The 27,126-nt window shown below is 40.1% G+C and overlaps 1 protein-coding gene across 1 annotated transcript in view; it reads right to left on the minus strand.

Annotated features, from left to right (window-relative positions):
* The window catches only part of LOC132817241 (disco-interacting protein 2 homolog A-like), a 269,644-nt gene that overhangs the window by 182,956 nt on the left and 59,562 nt on the right, over nucleotides 1-27,126 (minus strand). Inside the window, exon 2 of the mRNA XM_060827592.1 lies at nucleotides 9,472-9,543. Coding sequence (XP_060683575.1) covers nucleotides 9,472-9,543 — 72 coding nt within the window. The remainder of the gene's footprint in view (nucleotides 1-9,471; nucleotides 9,544-27,126) is intronic.

The following is a 27,126-nucleotide window of genomic DNA, read 5'->3' on the forward strand; positions in this document are numbered from 1 at the left end:
TAAAATAGATGACAACCATTCACTGGTTCCTATCTCAGGACATACTTACTAATTAGAGTCAATGTGACTGGATTAAATTTGAACTAAAAGTTTTACCATTAATTCTCAAATAACATAAATGGGTGCGTTCTTTAAAGCAACAGCTTAACCAGAGTCCACTTGCTAACCAGTCAGCACTCTCTTCTCATGCAGTATACATGTCTTTTTCTCCCCTTGAGTTTTCAATCTAAGGAATTATATTGGATGGATGCTAAAATAGGCAATATCCTGGACAGAAAGGAAGGTAAGCAGCAATTGCAGCAGGACCTCAATCAACTGGGGAAGTGGGCTGTGAAATGACAAATGCAGTTTAATACAGGTATGTTTGAGGTCTTGCAATTTACAATGTCAATTCATGGTGAATGGTGGGACCTTACCAGGTGTAGTGGGACACAGGGACCTTGGAGTTCAGGTTCACAGTTCTCTGAAAGTGGAGTTACAAGTAGACAGGGCAGGGAAGGCGGTTTTTGACACACTGGCAGTCATCAGTCTGGGCAATGAGTATAAATGGGAGCAGTTAGGAGTCAGAGATGTACAGCATGGAAACAGACCCTTTGGTCCAAACCGTCCACGCCGACCAGATATCCCAACCCAATCTAGTGCCACCTGCCAGCACCCAGCCTATATCCCTCCAAACCTTTCCTATTCATATACCCATCCAAATGCCTTTTACATATTGCAATTGTACTAGCCTCCACCAACCTCCTCTGGCAGCTCATTCTATACACGGACCACCATCTGTGTGAAAAGGTTGCCCCTTAGGTCTCTATTCTATCTTTCCCCTCTCACTCTAAACCTACGCCCTCTAGTTCTGGACTCCCCGACCCCAGGGAAAAGACTATTGATCCTATCCATGCCCCTCAATTTTGGAAACCTCTAAGGTCACTTCCCAGTCTTCGACGCTCCAGAGAAAACAGCCCCAGCTTGTTCAGCCTCTCCCTATAGCTCAGATCCTCCAACCCTGGCAACATCATTGTAAATCTTTTCTGAACCCTTTCACATTTCACAACATTTTTCCAATAGGAAGGAAACCAGAATTGCATGCAATATTCCAACAGTGGCCTAACCAATGTCCTGTGCAGTTGCAACATGACCTCCCAATTCCTGTACTCAATACTCGGATCAATTAAGGAAAGCATATCAAACGCCTTCTTCAAATGCCTATCCAATCTTCCTGTGACTCCACTTTCAAGGAGCTCAGAACCTGCACTCCAAGGTCTCTTTGTTCAGCAACACTCTCTGGGACCTTATCATTAGGTGTATAAGTCCTGCTAAGATTTGCTTTTCCAAAATGCAGCACCTCACATTTATCTGAATTAAACTCCATCTGTCACCTCTCAGCCCATTGGCCCATCTGGTCCAGATCAGGTTGTAATCTGAGGTAACCCTCTTTGCTGTCCACTACATCTCCAATTTTGGTGTCATCTGCAAACTTCTTAACTATACCTCTTATGCTTGCATCCAAATCATTTATGTAAATGACAAAAAAAGTAGAGGGCCCAGCACCGATCCTTGTGGCACGCCACTGGTCACAGGCCTCCATTCTGAAAAGCAACCCCCCACCACCCTCTTTCTACCTTTGAGCCAGTTCTGTATCCAAATGGCTAGTTCTTCCTGTGTTCCAGGAGATCTAACTTTGCTGATCAGTCTCCCACAGGAAACCTTGTCTTACTCAAGTCCATATAGATCACATCTACCGCTCTGCCCTCATCAATCTTCCTTGTTACTTCTTCAAAAAACTCAATCAAGTTTGTGAGACATGATTTCCCATGCACAAAACCATGTTGACTATCCCTAGTCAGTCCTTGCCTCTCCAAATACACGCACATCCTCTCCCTCTGGATTCCCTCCAACAACTTGCCCACCACCGAGATCAGGCTCACTGGTCTCTAGTTCCCTGGCTTGTCTTTACCGTCCTTGTTGAACAGTGGTACCACATTAGCCAACCTCCAGTCTTCCGGCACCTCACCTGTGACATCGATGATACAAATATCACAGCAAGAGGCCCAGAAATCACTTCTCTAGCTTCCCACGGAGTTCTCGGGTACACCTGATCAGGTCCTGGGGATTTATCCACCTTGAACTGTTTCAAGACATCCAACACTTCCTCCTCTGGAATCTGGACATTTTGCAAGATGTCACCATCTATTCCCCTACAGTCTATGTCTTCCATATCCTTTTCCACAGTAACTATGTTGCAATTGTACAGATGAAGCCATACTTGGAGTATGATGTTCAGTTTTGGTTATCTTGCTTTTGGAAGCAAGTTATTAAACTGGAGAGAGTACTGAAGAAATTTACAAGGATGCTGCCTGAACTCAACAGTCCGAGTTATAGGGACAAGACAAGACAAGCTAGGACTTTTTTTTCTTAAAAAACGTAGGAGAATTTGGGGGGGGGGGGGGGCGGTGATCTTATAGTAGTGTGCAACTTCATGAGGGGCATGGATAGGGTTAATAACATATGGAATGAGCTGCCAGAAGTGGTTAAGGTGGATACATGAACAACATTTAAAAGGCATTTGGACAAATAAATGGATAGGAAAAGATGAGAAGGCGATGGGCAAGAGCAGGGAAATGGTGTGTGTATGGAAGGATATTTTGGTCAGCACGGACCCATTTGGGCCGAAGGGCGTGTTTCCATGCTGCGAGACTCTATGACTTTAAGGCAAAAAGCTTCGCAAATGAGCTGATGCATGAATCTAACTAAGCTGATGATACAAACCCAAATAGAAAGCTCAACTGTGGGGAAGGCACAGAGGCTGCAATAAGGTATTGACTAGTTAAGTGTCTGCAACAAGATGACAGATGGATCATAAAATAAGGAAGTGTGAATGCATTCACTTTGTTCATAAAATTAGCAAAGGTGTAAAACATGCACATTGCTGCTGTTCAAAAAGACTTAGGCATGCTTATGCAAGGAACACTGAGCATTCAGGTACACTATGTACTTAGGAAGGACAATGGTATGTAGGCTTTTATTGCAAGGGAGGTGAAGTAATGAAACAAAGAAGTAGACTGCGCAACAGCAACATTCAGTTAGATCATATCTGAAGTTGTGTGCGCAGTTTTGGTTTCCACGTTTAAGAAATTATGCACTGAAATTGAAGGCAGTACAGAGATTGACTGAATTAGGTTGAGAAATTGTCTGAAAAGGGAAGGGTGAGCAATCTGGAGTTTAGAAAAATGAAAGATGATCTCACTGAAATCTTCAAGATTCTAAAGGGGATTGATAAAAGTAGATGCGAAGAGATGATTCTTATTGGTCAAGGAATCCGAAACAATGGGGGAAGGGCACAGTCTCAAGTTACTGGACCAATGTTTGTTTTAAAACTGAGGTAAGGAAATATTCTCACTCAAAGATTTGTGCATAGTTAAACATCTGTCCAGATGGTTCTGAATTTTTCATGATTGAATACATTTAAGACTGGAACAGAGAAGCAAGGAATTTGGAGATTGGCTTCAGATAGACTTTCTTGTCCAAAGGGCAGCCATAATTCATTAATTAATAGAGTAAGCTTAACAGGCCATTTGGTCTACTCCTGCTTCCAATCAGTTGAAGCCACCTTATTCTTGATCAGGGATAAGTGAATGGGTGCTACTTAAAAATGAAAGAAATGAAGACAAGCAGAGCAAATAAAATTTTCTTGGGAGAAAATTGTATTCACGTCAAAACAATATGCCCTAGCAATGGATGAATTAATCAAAAACAATGGAGGTTAAATGCGGGATTCCAATTTTTCAAACTCGAGGAGTGGACAGTTGTAATGTTTGTCAATTAGTAAGAAAGTGGACTATGGCAAATAAGTTTTCCCCTCCTTGCAGTTGAATGGTGGTGGATATGAGCCAGTAAAACCTCAAACATTAAACAATTTGCATCTCATCCCAAGTTAGCAAACATGTCACTATTACCAGAAATGGCTCCCCAGTTTAATATGCCTTACTACAACGAAAACTCAAATGTTTTTACATAAACCATTCAGCAAAGCATTCAACTACCCCACTAAGCTTCACTTCAGAAGTTAAAAATGGTGACACTATCTTGAAGGAGAAAGTGAGGTCTGCAGATGCTGGAGATCAGAGCTGAAAATGTGTTGCTGGAAAAGCACAGCAGGTCAGGCAGCATCCAAGGAACAGGAGATTCGACGTTTCGGACATAAGCCTGACGTTTCCTGAAGGGCTTATGCCCGAAACGTCGAATCTCCTGTTCCTTGGATGCTGCCTGACCTGCTGCACTTTTCCAGCAACACATTTTCAGCAGCGACACTATCTTGAAGCCAATACAAGTTACAGTTAAAACATATTGAACCAGACATTACAAAATGTGTCACCAGTATCACAAAATCTCCAAAGCATTCAAAATTGAATCTGCCCAGTTATTCAAGGTATGGTGGAATAACAAGTGAAAGAAAAATGTGATGCAAATAATTCCATATCTTTGCAAGTTTATGATTTTAATCGAGTTGACAAGTATGTTGGAAGGTCATACAATAATTTTCCACATCATACAGGTCACCTAATCTAAGGCCACTCGCTTTCCTGCTGCCTTTCATAGATATAATTTTGGAACTACCCAATTTCCTGGTAAACTGATTTAGAATTTGTAATTTGAAAAGAATTGAATATTGCAATTATCCTTAACTTTAAAAAACCTTGTGATAGGTCAATGCTTTGCTCCACAAGAAACATTTTATCAACTTTTTCATAGTCTTCAAACTGTACCCTTCCACTTTTCTTCATTGGGAATGCGAGTCAAACTTCACAGCTTCATACTGAATATCCTCTACTTAATCACCTGGAAGATCAAAACCATCCTCAGGGCAAACCAAGAGATATACACTTTGGCAAAGCAATGCGAATAAAACCCTCCACAGCCTTGAATCTTCCCATGTTGCTTTCCAACCAGTCTAACTTTCTTTGAATTGTGAACTTGCTCAAGAATGCTAACCCCTCCGTTTGTCCTAGTGTATGCAGCAAGGCCTTCAGTACAAGCTAACTCTACATAAATTCCTCCAAATTTGAAGCAGAATTATTGCTATCATTCCTAATAACTCGTGCTTTGGCTTGCGATCCATTCTTTTCTTTCATCTTTGCCAAGTACAGTGGATTTTTTTTTAATGGAAAAATTTGTTCATGGTCAGCCATGAACCCATGACACTTGCTAATGACGTCAAAGAAAGTTGCATTCAAAGAACCAAGAATGTGAAGATTTTCCCCATAAATTTCTTCTTTCCTGATGCCAATTTATGTTTTGCATCAAGGGTTACAGAGATATCACAAAGCAGAGTTAGATGCCAATCCCAATTCAAATTTTCAGACTGGAGGCCTGTGACAAGTGGCACGCCGCAAGGTTTAGTGCTGGGTCCACAGCTTTCCATTATTTATCTAACAAATGTTTTGATGTTAACGTTGGTAGTATAGTTATTAAATTTGCAGATAACACTGAAATTGGAGCTGTAGTGAACAGTGAAGCAGGTTACCTCATAGTACAATGGGATCTTGATCAGAAGGGCAAATGGGACACTGAGTGGCAGATGGAGCTTAATTTAGATAAATGTGAAGTGCTGCATTTTGGAAAGGGAAATCAGAGCAGGACTTGTATACTTTATGGTAATGTCCTGGGGAGTGTTGCTAAAAGTAGACCTTGGAATGCAGGTTCGTAGTTCCTTGAAAGTGGAGTTGCAGGTAGATAGGATACAGAAGGAGGCGTTTGGTATGCTTTCCTTCATTGGTCAGAGCATCAAACATAGGATTTGGGAGGTAATACTGCGGTTGAATAGGACATGGGCTAGACCACTTTTAGAATATTGAGTGTAAATCTAGTTTCCATCCGATAGGAGGAACATTGTGAAACTTGGAAGGGTTCAGAAAAGACTTAAGGATCTTTGACGGTTTGAGCTATAGGGAGAGATTGAATAGGCTGGGGCTATTTTCCCTGGAGTATTGGAGGCTGAGGGGTGACCTCATAGAGGTTTACAAAATCATTAAGGTTGTGAAGAGGGTAAATAGACAAGTTATTTTCCCTGGGGTAGGGGATTCCCAAATTAGATGGCATAAGTTTAGGGTGAGAGGGGAAAGATTTAAAAGAGACCCAAAGAGCAACTCTTTCAGGCAGAGGGTGGTGCATGTATGTAATGTGCTGCCAGAGGAAGAGGAGGAGGAGGAGGCTGGTACAATTACAACATTTAAGAGGCATCTGGATGGGTGTGAGGAGGAAGGATTTCAAGGGATATTGGCCAAGTGCTGGCAAATGGCACTAGATTAGGTTAGGATATATAGTCATCGTAGACGAGTTGGACCAAAGGGCTTGTTTCTGTTCTGTAGATCTCCTTGACTCTATGTTCTCACACAGGAAGCACTAAAAGTGCTTTACCCCAACTTTTCATTTAAGTTTCTGGCAAAAAAGAAATGATGATATGGTTAACATAATTTTTATACTTTTTAGAAGTTTGAGAAGATTAGTAGCTCAGGTTGATGTTCTGGATGCGGGTTTGCTTACTGAGCTAGAAGGTTCATTTTCAAATGTTTTGTCACCATACTAGGTAACACCTTTAGTGAGCCTCTGGACAAAGCATTGCTGGTGTTTCCTGCGTTCTAATTATAGGTTTGGATTTCCTTGGGTTGGTGATGCCATTTCCTGTGGTGATGTCATTTCCATTTTTCCTCAGATTGGTAAATGGGGTCCAAGTCAACGTGTTTGTTGATCCAGTTCCGGTTGGAATGCCATGCATCCTGGAATTCTCGGGCATGTCTCTATTTGGCTTGTCCAAGGATGAATGTGATGTCCCAGTCAAAGTGGCGTCCTTCCTTATCTGGATGTAAGGATACTAGTGAGAGAGGGTAATGTCACTTTGTGGCTAGTTTTTGTTCAAGTATTCTGGTGGCTAGTTTTCTGCCTGTTTGTCCAATGTAATATTTGTCACAGTTCTTGCATACTATTTTGTCAACAACATTAGTTTTGCTTGTTGTCTGTATTGGGTCTTTCAAGTTCATTAGTTTGTTTTAGTGTGTTGGTGGGTTTGTGGGCTACCATGATACCAAGGGGTTTGAGTTATCTTTCATAATGTCAACCTCTCAAGCATCTTCAAGAATCAAAACTGCTGCTTTTACATAATTGATTCCTCAGTAAAATTAAAGCAATGAACAGCATCTTAATATTTTATGCAATCTTGACAATAAGTCTGTATGCTTATCTTTAAAGGTATAAATTCAATACTTGAATTTGACCTTGTGCAGCCTTGGCTTTCTTTGTTCATCCATTACTGATAAACTATGGTCAATGTACCTCATTTAAAAACATGCCAAAGCATCTTGACTCTGCTTATTCTTGCTTCCAAAATTTTGTTTTTAATCTCTGCACACTGTCCTCACTGATTGCCCTTGGCAATGCTCATCACATTTCAATTTTGGGATGTCGGTCAGGCTTTCATTTGCTTCCATCATGTTTTACATCCTTTAAGTCATGATAGCCCAAATTGATAGCAGAGCTCTGTGCAATTTTAATGTGAAATAACCAAACTATGTCAACGGTTGGAGGAAGAGCGCCTCATCTTCCGCCTGGGAACCCTCCAACCACAAGGGATGCACTCAGATTTCTCCAGTTTCCTCATTTCCCCTCCCCCCACCTTGTCTCAGTCGAATCCCTGCACCGCCTTCCTAACCTGCAATCTTCTTCCTGACCTCTCCACCCCCACCCCACTCCGGCCTATCACCCTCACCTTGACCTCCTTCCACCTATCCCACCTCCATCGCCCCTTCCCCAAGTCCCTCCTCCCTACCTTTTACCTTAGCCTGCTGGACACACTTTCCTCATTCCTGATGAAGGGCTTATGCCCGAAACATCGAATTTCCTGTTCCTTGGATGCTGCCTGACCTGTTGCGTTTTTCCAGCAACATATTTTCAGCTCTGACCTCCAGCATCTGCAGACCTCACTTTCTCCTCGAAAACTATGTACCTCAACAACATTCCTTTCAATTATCCTTCTAATTTCTCAAAAGAATCCAAGATTAATTAAGCATAACAGCAAAATGGGTACTGACTAATTGATTCATGTTGCTCCAAGTAATTTAGTCATTCTATCCCCGATTGTAATTTCATTCTGTAGCATAGCCTTCATTTACCAACAGCTGATGCAAGATTAACTGCCCTATAAATTATTTCAGTTGTGACAATGGCAACTTTTTGTTCGTGTATTTAATGCAAAAAAGCATACAGCACTCAAAAAAAGGAGACACAGGAAGTGTTCAAGAGTGTGATGAGAAAACTATGATGGTCTAAGAGAGCATACCATAATAGAAAATTATAAGCTTTTGCTTTGTTAAGATGCAGGTATACTCTCTCTGGGATTTCAAGTATTTGGGATGGATGCTTTCCATACATAAAAATTAGCCGATCAATTATTCACTTGGCCAAAGGTGGCCTCAGTGTCTTCACCTCAGGCACGTCATCTCTGGAACTGGTTTTGATTGCCTCAAGGGTAAGGGAGGAACTTGAATTAATCTTTTCCCCTGAATGGGCCCTGTGTTTTTTTTTACTCTCCCCAGAGTATATGGCTGGAGCAAGGAATGTTAGGATGGAAGTGGTAAGCAAGTATTTAGTATTGATTCTGCAGCTATGTGTAGCATTTGCTTGATTGCTGTCTGAAAGGACCAGCTGCTCAATGCTACATAACAACCGACAACACTTATGTTTGGTCTGATAACCAACAGAACAAATTTGTCATCCAATGAAGGCTCAATGAGATGACAAGTGAGAAAAGCAGGACTGTGTTGTTCATGTGTGAAATCTTTTGAGTTGCACCAAAAGAACAGGTTCTCTCAGTCATTTTGGAATCACAAGAATTAGGTTATTCTCTAGTACCATATTTTGATATTGTTTCCTATGTACTGAAGATCAATTTAAATATGGAAGGGAACAAATAAGAATCAAAATGAGAATGTTCTACTGAAGAAACAAACACTCAGTTCAACATTACACATTGTGAAGCATTATAAACTGAATTCTCTTGTAAACCAGCTGCAAAATTCATCCATATTTATGCAATATTCTAACTACAATTAGGTCTTATTGACATTCAAAGTACCCATGGAATAAATGCATATACCAAACAATTTACAGAGCTGAAGCAAAACCTTTACATAATAACATTAATGACTGCTTTTTAAAATCTTTCCCACACTACTATTATACTGTTGGCTTACACAAACATGTTACTCAAATCTTAAATCTGTTCTTGTAAAATATCAAGAGCACAAAAGTCAATTTTCCACAGCATGGTTAGCTCACAATGGACATGAGGGAGAAACCAGGCAAAGATTAACATTCATGGCTAAGGTGGGCCCTGGGGTAGACAGAATATAGTACAGTGAGCAGAGACAAACTGATCATGTTACTTGGATTTATCAGACATTCTGTTGATCCTGGTGGCCTTACCTACAGTCTGTGGTATGTATGGAGCCAGCAGTTTGGCCTTTTTCTTTTCATAACCTTTCTGAGTGATATCACCTGAAATGGGGAAAAAAAAACAATTTATTAATAACTCAATGTTTGGTTAACAGTGACAGTATATATAATACCAAAAACATGATCCCGAGCTTTATTTCTGATTAAACTGATAGATATGTTAACAAAATCTCAAAAGGTCAGTTAATATCTCTGGAGTGAATTCAGCGTTAAATGTTTTGGATCCAATGACCCTTCAGAACTGTTCTTTCCTCCTTTTGCGTTCTGTGTTTGTGAAGGGTCACTGAAACGGAAATGTTCACGCTCATTTCTCTCCACAGATGCTGCCAGACCTCCTGAGATTTTGCAGCAATTTTTTTTTCAGATTTCTAGCATTTGCAGTTGTTTCAGTTTCTTGGATCTGTTCATAATTTGTTTAGCTGACTTTGCATGCCAATGTCAACTCAAACTGGGTGCAAGTAATGTCACAAAGCACTTGAAACAAGATCAAGATTTAAGGTAACTGGGAGGTGCAAAAAGCTCAGCCTATTTTTCAGCTTCAGTGACCTGGACTTAAATCTGAGCCATACTAATGGAATGCAAATAGTTAGAAAGTAACGTCTGGATGCTATCCAATGGGCGACATTAAAAAAAAAGTGTGCATATTATCTGGAATCAGTTGATAACTGACAGACAAATGACAGGCATTGGATATGCAAGCAGCGATGCAGTATTGGGACAAGGGAGTTTGGACACATTTTTGGGGCAGAGTGGATTTACCTGAAATCTCTCAGCAGAGGATTTAATTCAAAACGTTGGGCATTCAAAATTGAAGACTAATACAGAACATTGTTCCTTTCAGACTAAAAAATATTTTGACAGACAATACACCTTGACAAACATTTTGACAGGGGTATTTGCATTTCACGTTTTAACAATTTTCAGTTAATTTCCCCCATCATAATTTGGAGATGCTGGTATTGGACTGGGGTGTACAAAGTTAAAAATCACAACACCAGGTTATAGTCCAACATGTTTAATTGGAAGCATACTAGCTTTCGGAGTGTCGCTCCTTCATCAGCTGATCGTGGAGGACACTATCCTAACACAATTTAACAAAAATTTACAGTATGATGTAACTGAAATTATACATTGAAAAATTCAATGTCTGTTAAGCCTTTCATCTGTTAGAACAGAGTGATAGTTTCACTTCTTTCAAGTGTAAATCACAAAACCTTTGTTTTAAAAAGTTACATTCTTAGGTTAGCTGTTAATAATGGTGATAGCTAGATAATATGTTGATGGTGTTAGCCCCCTGTGTTCTCTGAATATGGCATGTTTAGATTGATTCTAATCTAAAAAGTGAGATAATAAGAGTTTTACATGAATTCATGCAGTTTTTGAGCAAAAAGGATTATGAAAAATTGATCATGCTACATTGCTCATAGTGGTTAGGGATGTGTAGGTTAGGTGCGATAGACAGGAGTAATGAAGAATAATAGGGTGTGAGGAATAGGTCTGGGTGGGTGATGTGGACTGGTTGGGCCGAATGGCCTGTTTCCACACGAAGGGATTTCTACGTCATTTCTAATGGCTTTAGAACACCGGAGGTTCAAGGTACATAAAAATCTCAAGTTTCCCATTACACCATTTACATAATCTGAATCTCTAAATTTAATCATTTAATTATAGAAGATCATGAGCATTCCTTTGGCAGAGCAGTAATAAAGAAAATCTGTAATTTCTTCAAAGGATGTGAAGACTTTTGAATTTTTAAACTATTTATGGAAAGAATTTTTAAGGCTATAAAAAGGAACCAATTGTAATTCTCCTGGATATTAGGAACACAAATCCATGTGACCTGACAATCACTGACTTGGAAAGGAAGTCAAGGAAGAATCCAAGTGGCTGGTAAATGAAAAACAGTGCAGTCGACACTAAACAGACCTACAGGCTGAGCAGCTGTGGGGTGAGATCATCACACACTGATGTAGACATACAGAATGCAGGCAGAGGCAGAAAGGAACGCGCAGAATTCTTATGGTTGACAACTTGTAAATCAACCTCAGTTTTTCTGTGTGGCAACAAAGGAGACAGGAACTCAAAAGGTACAGTGCAAGATGGCTTAAAAAAAGTAAAAACCTGGAAGAGCCTGTGAACAACTCAAAGCACACCAAAGAGTGGGGTTTATTTCCCAGAAGAGACCAAACTGTTGCTGATAGATGTTTGAAATTTAAACTCCTGAAGGTTGCACAATCAAGATTCTCATGAATCAAGGGCAAGAGGGCTCATATAATCATGTCTCGCTAATGGTTCTTATATCCACAAAATTCACAAGTGAAATCGATTATCAGAGGACTTCTGACACAGCCTATGAATACAGAAGAGCATAAGGATGGAACTGTGTGGCTACTTAGTCTGCAGAAGTGTTTTGAGGTGTTTGCATCAGATATATCTTTATTGCATTCAATATTTAAAACATTTAAGACTGATTTGGTTATGGGTACTATTAAAAGGTTAAAATGTTGAGTTTTGATTTCAGTTTCACAGTCAATTAGAGGTTTTATTTAAAAAATGATTTATTTTACATCCCTCTGTGCTTCAAAACGATGCTTTAAGTTTCAACCCTGCCAGCGGCTTTTTGAAGCAAAAAACCCAGAGGTTGTCGTGGAGAATATTTCAAGATATAGCTGTCAGATAAACAAAAATTGCTGGATTTATTGTCCAAGTATAATTCACAACAAATCTGATTCTTTGGCTGCAGACATTCGTTCAATCAAACAAAAATTAAGTTCTGTACATTTGGAGACAAAGGAAGTTCTAAAGAATCTGGTAGGGCCAAGCAACTCTATAAATAAAAGGACTTGTCCAATAATTGAACAGATACCAAGAGGATCTACAGAACTGAGGGTTGCAATAAAAGACCATCAGCAACATCTATACTATGAGCAAGCAATCATTTTGGCAGCACTGTCTTCTACACTTGAAGTACAAGCCGTGCAACCAAATCGGAAGGGGAAAAAAAACAACTGTCTTTCAAGTCTGAATAGGTTTAAACCTACTATATAAAAACCATAGTTGCTGGGTTCAATCTACTCAGTGGGTTTTAACTTCAAAGCTTTTTTAAAACTTGTTCTGTGTAGTGCTATACACTTGTTTTCTTGATGTTTCAATTTAATCCAAGAGTCCTGTTACTCATTTTTTCACATGGATTCTTCTAAACATTATATCCTTTAACTGATATTGGGCTATTAAGCAAAATTCTCATGTCCAGCATATTCAACATTCTCAAAATGAGGGTCATGAGTGAAATTTGTTTTTTTTTCCAAGAATCATTTGTTTGTTAATTCACATTTAATTTGCATTTGTTCTAACTTACGTTTAAGTAGAAGTGATAAAAAGTGGAAGCTCAACAGTAATTTCGCCAAATGAAGGTCATTTGGTTCTTTAGATTCATGGCTCCCCATGGAAGCTATCACAATATCCAAAAGCTTATAATAATAATTTAAGAAAATTAAGGGAACAATTAGCACTACACTGAAGAATTGTACGTATTGCAATATCAGAACCAAGTTTAATAGTATAAAGCTTTTTCTGGAAGGCATCAAATGTTCAACTGAGGCATAACTAACTGTTCTAAGTTGCTAAATTGCTCATAAACAATACAGGGCACAAAGCACTCCAATGAAATGCAAAGAGGAACAATGCAAGATCCTACTTGCATTATGAAGTTAAAGCTAATATCTATAAAGGCGACAAGGTACTTAATTCTATGTTAAGCTTTGTGGTACATGTAGATCTTAGATTAAAATGAAAACAAAAAGATCACAATTTTGTCATTTTTCAAAGATGAATGATTGCGTAGTTTAGTTCAACAAATAGAACAAACATTACAGGATTGGAACGAAATATGAGATCGAACAGCTCTAAGCTGTTCATTAGTTGTTTCTCTCAGTGTGTGTCATCAGTCCATCCATCTTAATAGATTTCCAGACAGTGATCTTACCAGTTATGCAAAAATCAGTTTAAACCTCCAAGGAAGGAAAGAGAACCAAGATAACCTGTCTCCCCAACTGCCCTCACAACCAATTATCTTACTGGTGTCATGTGGAAATATTTTTCATTACATATATATTTCTCTATCCACTTTAGATAAAATTGGAGTAGATCACTCATCAAACTGGAATACTTCAGTTTGAGTGGGCAGTAAAGCAGCAAAATAAATCCAATCCAGAGAAGAGCAAGGCTAAGTGTATGGGGAGGGCAAGCAAAGCAAGGAAATACAGAGGACAGAAGGGATGTACAAGGAAATCTTGGAGTACATGGTCACATGTCCTCTAAGAGAGCAGGGCAAGGAGATAAATGTGTTAAGTACATCATTTGGGGTGGTTTCCTTCAATGGGCAAGGTATTGAATACAAAAGCAAGGATGTAGTTCTGCAACTATCTACAACTGGAGTACACCACAATACAGTTTTCTGGTCATGTTACAGAAAAACATAATTGCTCTGAAGAACACCGGAGATTTACAAGAATGCTGTCACTTAAGATCAGATTTGTATTTAACCAGTGTAGTGGTTTCATTGCATACAGTGGTCTTCAACTGTTGATACCTGAAATCTCTTCCCAAAATTAGATTAGATTAGATTACTTACAGTGTGGAAACAGGCCCTTTGGCCCAACAAGTCCACACCGAATCTCCGAATCATCCTGTGCCCCCTGCAAACAAAGAAAAGCATCCAGAGAAGGGAAATTCTGGTGTTATCAGTCAGGTTCCTGTTCCCCACACTCAGATTAATGTGGAAACAGGCCCTTTGGCCCAACAAGTCCACACTGACCCTCTGAAGAGCAACCCACCCAGATCCATTCCCCTACATTTACCCCTTCACCTAACACTACAGGCAATTTAGCATGGCCAATTCACCTCACCTGCACATATTTGGACTGTGGGAGGAAACCGGAGCACCCGGAGGAAACCCACGCAGACACAGGGAGAACATGCAAACTCCACACAGTCAGTTGCCTGAGGCGGGAATTGAATAAGGGTCTCTGGTGCTGTGAGGCAGCAATGCTAACCACTGTGCCACCTCCTTTCAGACACCCCCTAAAATTAACTTCTTGGTCTCAATGATTAAATTACCTGCCTGAATTTGTCCAATATAGTACTGAGTCAAACTTGTGTTTGCTCACATTCAAGAAACACATTTTTGCCATGTTTTACTCTGTTAATGGCACTGCCAAAATCTAAATTCCTTTTGTTATCATCTGCTGTAATAACGTCTTTAAGAGTGCAACATTTTGCCATGCAGATTTCGAATGCATTTCTGTTCAAGCAATAAAATGAAAAGTGAATCATTCAAATTCAGATGAGACAACAATTTGGCCCCTTGAGCCTACTCTGTCCTTTAATGACATCAAATATTTGATTTTGGCCTCAACATGACTTCCTTGTTTAGTTCCTCATAGTCAGACTTATTTACCAAAGAAATCATCCATCTATAAAAATGTGCAATGACTTAGGCCTCACTCTTCTCTGGGGTAAACATTGCGCCAGACTCAAATCTCAAAATAAATCCTACGCACCTCCATCTTAAATGGGAGATCACAATTTTAAAATGTGTTCTCTTGTTCAAGTATCTGCTATTGCAACAATGATCTTGCAAAACGTCATGGCATAACAACTGATACAATCAGAAGTACAGAGCTCAAACCTTTGGCATCAACTGACAAGTAAAAATAAGTTACTTTTGAAAAAATGATTTTCATTTGTTTTTTTTAAATCTGACCTGCTTCAGAGCCAAAAACCTATCTTGCCAATTATTTCTTCAACCATACCATTAGGTACTCTGTTTAAAAAAAAAACAGGGATGCAACAAAACCATATTTGTTGGCTTCAAAGCTCAATCTGCAATGGAGCAGTGAAGCAGGACATCAAATAGACAGCCAGCAGGAAGCCAAAAATCAGGTGATTCAATTCTGTACAGCAGAGGGGGAGGGTAGGGGAAGAACACATGCAAAACAACACAAAACTAGCAGCCACAGGAAACAAAAGTAGGCAAGAGTAGGAGTGCTAAAAGTAGCAAAAAACATTTCCAGCAGTTCATTGTCACTGCAGAGGAAAGAATATAATTTAACTACAGCTGAAATTCATCAAATGGATATAAAGTAGGTGAAACAATCACCGATTTCACCAAAAAAGTTTGTTAAAAATCTGAACACGGCAGATTTGCAGTCAGTTCAATACTTCAAACTAAAAAAAAGTCAAGTATTTTAGTACAAATGTGGTTGCTACATTAAGTTATTACTAGAAACATTACAATTAAGTCAAAAATTTGCAAACAAAATCTTATTAAATTAAAAACTGGACTAAGTGTAGGCATACCAAGTGTAACCTCGTGCAATTTTAAGACGCAATTAGTTCGAGTAGCCAGAGACAAACTACTCATTTTCAAACAAATGCATATTTACTATTGCACACCAAGAGGCAATTTCCCATACCTTATATCACTGGAAATGCAGCGTACATCCCACAAATCTCAACAATCCATATACTGCAATGATTTTTTTAAAGCTTATTGTAAAACTGATAATAATTCCCATCTTGCCATGTAGATTAGATTGGTGTTGAATGATTCAGTCACGTGAAAATGAAATTTGAATGCACTCCAGGCTTTTTAGATTAAAGTAACATAATAATAACATCAAGGGCAAGTTCTATACCATATTAAGATGCAACATTGAGACTATTATTGGGTCACTGGCCCTCAGAGTTGAATGCAAACGTTTCGATGTGCAGCTCCGGCCAATCAACCCTTTCCCATCAGAGTCAGACAGTACTGTGTGCAGCCTCTTTGTTTCCAGTTTTGAAAGCTCAGAGGCTGAACGTGCCACGCAATGATTTTCTGTACACAAAGGACAAACGCCGCCTGAAATCAGACCATCACCCATGGCTCTTGCAATAATCAGGCCCACCTACAAAATTCATTTCAGCCCCCAGGCACATCTGGTACACTTAGCAACCAGCTGTCATCACTCAGCTCTGGCAGCTTTCTGCAAGATATTAAGGTGTGATATAACACTGTAATGCAGAACCCCAGTTAAGCTGAAGACACCGCAGCAGGAATCACAGAAAACAGCTGAGCCACAAGGTTCAGCAGGTCAGAAGTAACTGAGGGCTGATAATTTATGCAAGTGCCAGGTCACCATTTCAATACATTATGACAAGATCCACCTCATTCTGCAGTTTCATTTGTTGCAAAATTGCATTTTCAACAGCAGTGAACAACTCATGTCTCTTGCAAAATATTTAATTCACTTCAGATGCTTTAACTTTGCAATTCATGATTTCAGGAGAACAACTAAACTGACTTCATGGCGGAACCTCAACCCAACTTGCCCGCACACATTGACGATCCCAGCCAATATCACTCTTCATCAGATGTTAAGCCAATGAATCTGCTGCTAGCTTAAAGACAAAACAATTTATCGCTGATTACAGATGAATTCATGTATTTTACATCTCTGCAACAAATTCATAGTTCACTCGACTTTAATAATCTAAAAGCAGAATTATGATTAAAGAGATTCATTAAGACAAAACAAAAATGAAAAGCTACTTGCCCAAACACATGCATCTGGGACAGAAAAACAAAAAGATATAAATCAATGCAGAGCCAAACGGACAAGTGACTCACTGCTTTGTCAAAGAAACAGGTTTTAAAAGGAGGGCCTTAAAGGCAGACAGATGGGAGGACAAAGGTTAAGGGATAGATTTCCAGAGCTTTGTGCCGAGATGAGTGAAGCCCTTAGATGGCCTAAGATGATAAATATAGGAAGTGAGGGTGTTTGAGATTTCCAAGTTGGAGACATGCATAATTTTTGGAAAGTTGTGCAGTTGAAAAGGGTTACAGAGATTGGAAGCTGCAAGACCATTGAAGGACCTGAATAATTGGAAGAAAATGCTGAATATCCAGGATTTCTGAGCCATAAGCCAAACAAATATGAATATCAGAGTATAGACAGCACAGCTCCAACTAAGTTTAAACTTAAGCCAGGACGCAGGAAGTATTTGAAATAACTGATTCTGAAGGCAACAAAATCCCGTGAGCAAGGATTGAGCAAAAAATAAACTGAAGCAGAAGGGAAATAATGATGTGACATTAACCTTCTAAACCCATATCTCTATGTTTTAGTCCAACAGTTTAATTGGAAGCACACTAGCTTTCGGAGCGCCGCTCGCTCAGAAAGCTAGTGGGCTTCCAATTAAACCTGTTGCACTATAACCTGGTATTGTGAGATTTTAAATTTTGTACACTCCAGTCCATCTCCAAATTATGGGTTGAGAAGATCAGCTCAGGTAAAATAGGCTACACTCGAGATAGTGATAGAGGAGGGAAACAAACCAGTAGTGAGAAAATGGAGTTGGGGTGGGGACTGAATTCAAGCTTTTGGTCTTCCAAAAACTTTGACAGGTTACTGAAAGCTTATCAGGGTTGCCTTCTCAAAACAGGAGTGCACAAAGCAACATTTTTAATTTTAATCCTCAGGATGTGGGTGTCAGTGGCTAAGCCAGCATGCTGTGTCCAGCCCGAACTGCTCAGAGGGCAGATAAGTGTCAAACGCATTGCTGTGGGTCAGAAGTCTTATCCAAGCAAGACCACGTTCACATTAACAACTAGTATCTACCCTTTGTCATCTAAAGGCAAAGTATGCGTGGTAGGGAAGTAGAAGATAAGGAATCTCTCCAAGATGAGAAGCTCATGAATTGAATATCCAATCAATAAAAGAAAATCAGAGATGCATTTAACCACCAAGTAACCACAATATGGCCCAAAGTTTACCTAAAAACCAGTATGATGCCTTTTCTCACTAACAAATTAAAAGATTATGACTCTACCTTATTAAATTGACTGTTTGCCAGGAAACAAAGTTACTTTTACTAACATGCTTGGAATGGAGAAAAAAAATTGTTTGTACCAAGAACCATTTATCATTCACCTGCACACATTTAAACTGTATTTATTTTTAATGCAAGAGGCCTAACAGGGAAGGCAAATGAAGTTTGGCTAGGGTTAGGAACATGGGACTGGGATATCATAGCAATTACAGAAACGTGGCTCAGGGATGGACAAGACTGGCAGCTTAATGTTCCAGGATACAAATGCTACAGGAAGGACAGAAAGGCAGGCAAAAGAGGAGGGCAGGTGGCATTTTTGATCAGGGATATCATTACAGCTGCATGAGCGAAGATATTCCCGGAAATACATCCAGGGTAAACAGCCCCACCAAGCCTATTCAACCTGTCGTTATAGCTCAAATCCTCCAACCCTGGCAACATCCTTGTAAATCTTTTTGATATCCTTTCAAGTTTCACAACATCTTTCCGATAGGAAGGAGACCAGAATTGTATGCAATATTCCAACAGTGGCCTAACCAATGTCCTGGAAATCCGCAAAATGACCTGCGAACTCCTGTACTCAATACTCTGACCAATAAAGCAAAGCATACCAAATGCCGCCTTCACTATCCTATCTACCTGCGGCTCCACTTTCAAGGAGCTCTGAACGTGCACGCCAAGGTCTCTTTGTTCAGCAACATTCCCTAGGACCTTACCATTAAGTCCTGCTAAGATTTGCTTTCCCAAAATGCAACACCTCACATTTATCAAAATTAAACTCCATCTGCCACTTCTCAGCCCATTGGACCATCTGATCAAGATCCTGTTGTAATCTGAGGTGACCTTCTTCGCTGTCCACTATACCTTAAATTTTGGTGTCATCAGCAAACTTACTAACTGCACCTCCAATGTTCACATCCAAATAATTTACATAAATGGTGAAAGGCAGTGGACCCATCACCAATCCTTGTGGCATTCCACTGGTCACAGGCCTCCAGTCTGAAAAACAACCCGCCACCACCACTCTGTCTTCTACATTTGAGCCAGTTCCATACACAAATGGCAATTTCTCCGTGTATTCCATGAGATCTAACCTTGCTCACCAGTCTCCCATGGGGAACCTTGTCGAACGCCTTACTGAAGTCAAATGTAGATCATATCTACCACTCTGCCCTCATCAATCCTCTTTGTTACTACTTCAAAAAATTCCTCCAGAGCTTAAGTTAATAATGGATTTTCCTCATGAAAACTTATCACAGTTTGTGCTCATGTCCATTTTTGAGAAGAACCTTACCAAATGCCTGACCAGATGCCTCACACATGATCCATAGATCACAAATACTGATGTTTACTTTGGGAAATAATCTCAGCATCTGATATTACATTCAGGTAACTTGTGCACAATTGATACTCAACACAAACCCATTATTTCCTGGTTACCTCCTCCATTCTGTTTGAATAATGCAATAACATTTCCTATTTTCTAATGTTTTGTCACAAGTCCCAAATCTAGATACATCTGAAATTCCCTCACCGAGTTCTTTTCGTACTTCATGAAACATCAGGTTCGAGACATCGGTCTTAAAATTGAGGACTTTTAAAATTTAATTCCGTACTGCTTATGTTAAAATCTACTTCACCCCTCCATCCTACATATTTTCAAGTTCTCTGTGATTTTTAAAACAAATATTATATGCTGGTCTCTCAAATACAAATGGCGCAAGATGCATGCTGCCAACAATTGTCAATAGTGTCACTAAACACTGTTTTCATTAGTTATTTAATTAGCTTTAAACAGCTCCACTCAGATAGCATGCAATTTTACAGTTTGTGCTGAAGAACTTCAAGTGACAGCAAAACCAATAATGAATAAACAAAATTATGACAAAAAATATCATTTGGTATCTATCAGCAATTAAAAATATGATTGTACTGTGGATATTCGCAGAACAGAAAATGCACTATACTTGAGAGGACTCAAATTACTTTGAAAAACTGTCATGTGGCGAAATGAAATCCTCCATGATGGTTAAACTACATTCTATGGAGAATCTTTATATCCCGTCTTTTTATAAATCTCTCAGATTTGATTTTCTGACCTGGTTCTTACCTTACATGCAGCTCCAATGTGCAAAACTCCCCTCTATCTAGTAAATTCTGCGCTTTCTTATCATACCACTCAAGATCAGAAGTACAGGCAGACAGTGGTCACTGCAGAGAATCTGAATTCAGCTTGTTAATTCAAATATTCAAGACCTTTCTTCAAAAGGAACTTCTGAATGCAGACTTTAAGCATTCTTCTCACTCTCAAACAACTTTAGTCCACAACATTCCACACAGCAGTGCGCCACAATTCTGAAGTACCAGGTGCTGCCTAGCAACTCTTCTAGAGAAATCTTGTAAAGAATGGTCTTATAAGGGTATCCTTTCATAGTCAGTGTAGCCATCAGCATCATAATCTTTAACCAGAAGTCACAAAATACAGTACAGTATTAACTTTCACTGACCGAAAGAAACCCTTGTTTTGATGTAAATTTCCCTGTACATTCTGAGAATCATCGCATGCTTCCCACATCAGAGAAAGGCTTCAAAACCTCTATTGGTAACAATGTTGCTTAGTAGGCCAAGCATACCCTCAAATGTCTGAGCCCACACAGTGCATCTGAATGACACTGTTTCTTTTCAGCACACTTGGGGTGCCTGTATGTTTTGTTGAGATAATGAAGCACGTGTCTAAGCCTACAATGTTAACATTACTCTTCTTCCAATATCTATTTCTCTCACCCCACCAACTTACAAGATAAAAACCATGTGACTTTGTGCCAAAAACTAGATTATGACCATGAATTTACTTCAGAATCAAATAAATTATTTCAGGTCAATGGGTCTTTTATCACCACCAGAATTAGAAAACAACACAAATCCTTAAAACAGCAAAATATTCCACATCCCATATGGAGGCCTGCAAACAGCTGGAGAACAAAGCAGCAGGCAAAAACTTCACTACCTTCATCTAAGTCAAAGAATGCAAGAACTTTATAACAACTTGCATCAATATAAAATCTTCAAATATCTACATTACATCTTTAAATTTTGAAACGAAGTACTGAAAGGGAAAAAAAAAACACAAAATAAATTCAAGCTGAAGATAGCAATAACTTGGAGTTTTAAAAAAGGTGCATCATAACAAAGAGTGGGAAGTCAAGGGGTTTAAAAAGAAAACTCTGAGTTAGGACCAGATAGTGGGATAACCAAGGTGGCAAGTGTATGAGTCTGGAGTTGGAGAAACACGGATTTCTCAGCAAATTATCAAGGTGAGAGGAGGTTACAGCCATGGAGACCGTAGAGTCAGGAGGTAGTAGTGCATATGATGTAGCAAGAATATTAGAAGTCTTGGGAAATCATATTGCAGCTGTACAGGACATTGGTTAGGCCACTGTTGGAATATTGCGTGCAATTCTGATTTCCTTCCCATCGGAAAGAATGTTGTGAAACTTGAAAGGGTTCAGAAAAGATTTACAAGGTTGTTGCCAAGGTTGGAGGATTTGAACTATCGGGAGAGGCTGAAAGGCTGGGGCAGCTTTCCCTGGAGCATCGGAGGCTGAGGGCTGACCTTATAGAGGTTTACCAAAATTATGAGGGGCATGGATTGGGTAAATAGGCAAAGTCTGTTCCCTGGGGTTGGGGAGCCCAGAACTAGAGGGCATAGATTTAGGGTGAAAGGGGAAAGATATAAAAGGGACCTAAGGGGCAACTTTTTCACACAGTGGGTGGTACTTGTATGGACTGAGCTGCCAGTGGAAGTGGTGGAGGCTGGTACAATTGCAATATTTAAGAGTCGTTTGGATGGGTACATGGATAGGAGAAAGTGAGGTCTGCAGATGCTGGAGATCAGAGCTGAAAACGTGTTGCTGAAAAAGCGCAGCAGGTCAGGCAGCATTCAGGGCTTCCTGAAGAAGGGCTTATGCCCGAAACGTCGAATCTCCTGTTCCCTGGATGCTGCCTGACCTGCTGCGCTTTTTCAGCAACATGTTTTCAGCTTTGGGTACATGGATAGGAAGGGTTTGGAGGATTATGCGCCAGGTGCTGGCATATGGGACTTGTTCGGGGTGGGATATCTGGTCGGCATGGACGAGTTGGACCAAAGGGTATGTTTCCATGCTGTACATCTTGGGACTCTGTGACAGAGTCTACAAAGGGGAAAATACAGTATGAAGCAAGCTTGCAGGGAACATAAAGACTGACACTAAGTTTCTCTTGGTACATGCAGATAAAGAGATTAGTGAAGACAAATGTAGGTCCACTACAGACAGAAAACAGAGCAATGTATATTAGGGGACAAAGAAATGGCTGACCAACTGAATACGTACTTGGGTTCTGTATCCACAAAAGAGGACAAATCAGAAACCAGGAATGTTGGAGAATGCAAGATTAGTGAGAGTGAAGAACTGAGGGAGATCAATGAGTAGAGAAATGGTGCTGGGAAAATTGAGGCGATTGAAGGATAAATCCGTAAGACCTGACAATCTAAATCGCAGAGTACTTCCAGAGGTGACTCTAGAAATAGTGCATGCATTGGTGGTCATCTTCCAGAATTCTCTAGACTCAGGAATAGCCCCTGCTGGTGGGAGGGTAACTAATGTTAATCCAATATTCAAAAATGGAGGTACAGAGAAAACAGGGAATTGTTAGACCTGTCAGTCTAACATTGGTAGTGGGAATATTCTTGAATCCGAGACTTGAAAGCGAAGCATTGAGAAAGCAGTGGCAGAATCAGACACAGTCAGCGGAGATTTATGAAGAGGAAATCATCCTTGATAAATCTGTAATTTGTATAAAGATGTAACTAGAAGAGTTGACAAGGGGGAGCCAGTCGATGTGGTCTATTTGGACTTTGTTACACAGTTTCTCAAAGTCCCACATAAGAGATTACTGTGCAAGATTAGAGTGCATGGGATTCAGAGAAGCATGTCAAGCTAGGTAGGAGGAAACAGATTAATAATTAATGGGTTCTTTTTCAAATTAGCAGGCAGTAAAGTGCAGTGCCATAGGAATCAGTGCTATTACGTTAACTATTCACAATATATATAAATGATTTGGATGAGGGAACAATATGTAACATATCAAAGTTTGCACAGGGCACCAATTTGGGAGGGAGGGTGAACTGTGACAAGGATGCAGAGGTCCTTCAGCATGATCTGGACAGATCAGCGAGTGGACAAATCAATGGCTGATGTAGTATAATTTGAATCGATGAGAGGTTGTTCACTTTAGAAGCAAAAACAAGGTGGCAGATTATTAACTGAATGGCTGCAAATTGGAAGAGGAGAATGTGCAGCAGGACCTGGTGACCATGTGCACCAGTTGCTTCTGGTAAGCATGCAGGTGCAGCAGGCGGTCAAGGAAGCAAATAGGATGTTGGCCTTCAGTGCTAGAGGTTTTGACTTCAGGAGCAGGGATATGTTGCTGCAGTTATACAGGGCTTTGTGAGGCTACACCTAGAATACTCTGTGCAGTTTTGGTCTCATTTTCTGTCGAAGGATACTCTTGAGGGAGTGCAGCAAGGTTTATCAGGCTGATTCTGGTGATGGCAGGATCAAACATGAGGAGAGATCAACTCAGTTAAGATTGTTTTTGCTGGAATTCAGATGAGTGAGGGGGAATCTCAGAGACTTATAAAATTCTAACAGAACTAGACAGAGTAAATGCACGGAGATATTCCTGATGGTGTATGTACCCAGAACCAGGTTTCAGGGTAGACCATTTACAACAGAGACGAAGAGACAAGAGTAGTGAATCTGTGGAATTCAATACCACAGGAAGCAGTTGATACCAAAACACAATGTATTCAAGAGGTGGCAAGATAGAGCACTAAGGGTGAATGGGATCAAAGATTATGCGGAGAAGGCAGGATTAGTCATGTTAATTGGACTTTCAGCCACGATTGTGATGAATGGCAGACCAGGCTCAAAAAGGGCTGAAGGGCCTCCTATTGCTCCTATCTTTCTATGTGCTCTCACCAGAATAGTGGACTTGTGACATGTACTTGGGTAAAGGAAAGACAATTAGATCAAGGAACTGGGAGGTTGACAAGTAATTAGCGCTTCAACAGAAGAGAATAATTTTAGTAGGATGGAAGTGGAAGAGCAAGAGAAAAATGAAAAATTGTTCAAAGTTAATTCTGGAGATTGCTGCCTTTAAAAAGGAGACAGCCATGCCAGTCCTGCAGAGTTCTAGAAGGTCTGAATACCACAGATTGTACACTATTTCCTCTTGGGCCCAGACACTTTGATGCCTTTGTTGAATGCAGTATAGCTCATATTTTCAAGCAATGATGCTTATACAGGAAATCAAAGACTTATGCAACATATCCATGTTGCCAACTTCAAAGCACAACTTATAAGGGCTCAATGCGAACAAGTATTTTGTTCTGTACAAGTACTGACTTTAATACCAGCAAAGTTTACAACACCAGCCACAGTTAGTAATCTTGAGTGATAAGCATTCATTACACAAATAATGGCACCACTAAGACTGATACATTATCAACGCACAAATGAACAGTGCAATCCACTGAAAAAGATTTGGCAAACTACTCTGTGGAAAACAAGTATCTCAAAGCATATAGTAAAACTCAAATGGGCCACATAAACAATATATTAAACCAGTGTAAACCAAAAAAAAATGATTAAAGTTGGACTTCACCGCAGTTTTAAGTTCCAATAATTAAGGTGCATGAGTTTTGGACATGTGCAACCAAACAAAGGCCAACCATCAGAGAGTAGGATTGTTTCAAAGCAAATTCTGACCACAGGCAGTGTCACCAAGGATGGCAAACAGTTGATCCACAGACCATGGAAGGATGAAATGCCACCTGTAAATGTGCCCTTAGCCCTCTAACACCCTCATGTTCAACAATTAATAATCACACCCACTAATGCACAGCATTCACATACACAAGAAATATTACAATTGGTTCCGAGCAACTCAATTAGAGATGTGACCGGGGGTGGGCGAGGGGGAGTCATTTCTGTTTGCATAGTCCACCTGTTTTTCTCTTGCTGTATGGGAAAGGTTACTGGACCATCAGAAAGGAGTACATGAACATTTCTCCTGAACAGTGCAACATGCAGTCTTCAATTGATTTTAACAAAAGATTTGTAGTTTGTATTATTGCAGATATGTTTCATCAACCTGCTTAGACATGTTACACACACCTCTACAGCAGGAGGGGCTTGAACACCACAAATGGCCCAGAGGTGGAGACACTCCAGGGCTTGTCAAGTGCCAAGTGCATGATTAAATTGTTGGGTAACTGAACAAAACAGAGCTCTGTAGTTACATGCGAACTCAGCTTACATGGAAACAGGAAGTATGGAGCAGTCAGTCAGCCTTTTGAGCCTGCTCCACCATGCAATATGATCACGGCTGATCATCCAATTATGGCCCTGTTCCCACTTTCTTCACATACCTTTAATCCAAAGAACGAGGTCTGACTCCTTCTTGAAAACATTCAATGCTTTGGCTTCAACTGCTTTCTGAAGCAAAGAATTGCCGAGGTTCACCACTCTGGGCGAAGAAATTTCTTATCCGTCTTACTATAGCCTTAAACTGTGACCCCTGTGACCCAAAGGGATTCCCCACTCACTCATTCCCCGAAATCCCAGTGAACACACGTCTCCAAATCCACTCTCCTCATCCTGCAGTCCTATTATCATAGGAATCAGTTTGATCAACCTTTGTTGTACTTCCTCCATAGCCAAGGATACTAACAGCTAAGGAAGCCAAAACTGCAAAAAAGATGCTCTTGGTGTAGTCTCACCAAAGCCGTGTATAAGCACAACAGGCCACCTCTTGAACTCAATTCCTCTTACTATTTAGATCAACATCACATTTGCCACCTTCATCACCTCTTGCATGTACATGTTTACTTTCCATGTATGAGGTGTGCAATGGGATCCAGGTCTTGCTGCACTTTCACCCCTCCTCCCCCCACCCCCCTCCATCCCCCCCACCATCTTCCCAACCACCCTTCAGACTATTATCTGCCTTCCTATCTTTTGCTACCAAAAAGTGTGTAACCTCATTTATCCATATGACACTTCAATTACCATGCATTTGCTCACTCACTCGTCCAAATCACACCAAAACATATTTGCATCCTCCTCAGCTTTGTGTTGTCTGCAATCTTGGAGATCTATAATTACCACCCTTCTCTTCTGAACTTCCAAGTAAACTACATCCACTGGCTCACACTTTCCACAAGACTTGTCAAGCACCGTTTCCATTTCAGAAATCTATGCTGACTCTGATCCTGTGACTGCTATCAAAGTGCTCTGCTGTTAAATGTTCTATGCTGGACTCCAGCATTTTCTCCACTACTGATATCAAGCTAACTAATTTAAAGTGTTCTTTTGTCTGTATCTTTCTTTCACAAAAAACTGGGAAGTCACATTAGCTACCATCCAATCCAAAGGAACTGTTCAAGTCGATAAAATCTTCAAAGCTGACTACTATAACATTCGCTATTCAAAAGGGCCACTTCTGCAAGTTTTCAGACAGGTACATTTATCAGGTCCGAGGGGATTTGTCAGCCTGTCGTCCCATCGGTTTCTACAACACCATTTCCATACTCAGTGATTTCCTTCAGTTCCTTCCCATCTTGAGACTGTGTTCCCAAACATTTTTGGGACATACTTTCATTCTGTCTTCAAAAAGCAGGGCATAAATTATGTACTTAATTAGTCTATC

Source organism: Hemiscyllium ocellatum, chromosome 7 (genome assembly GCF_020745735.1).
Source record: "Hemiscyllium ocellatum isolate sHemOce1 chromosome 7, sHemOce1.pat.X.cur, whole genome shotgun sequence".
Classification (NCBI taxonomy): Eukaryota; Metazoa; Chordata; class Chondrichthyes; order Orectolobiformes; family Hemiscylliidae; genus Hemiscyllium; species Hemiscyllium ocellatum.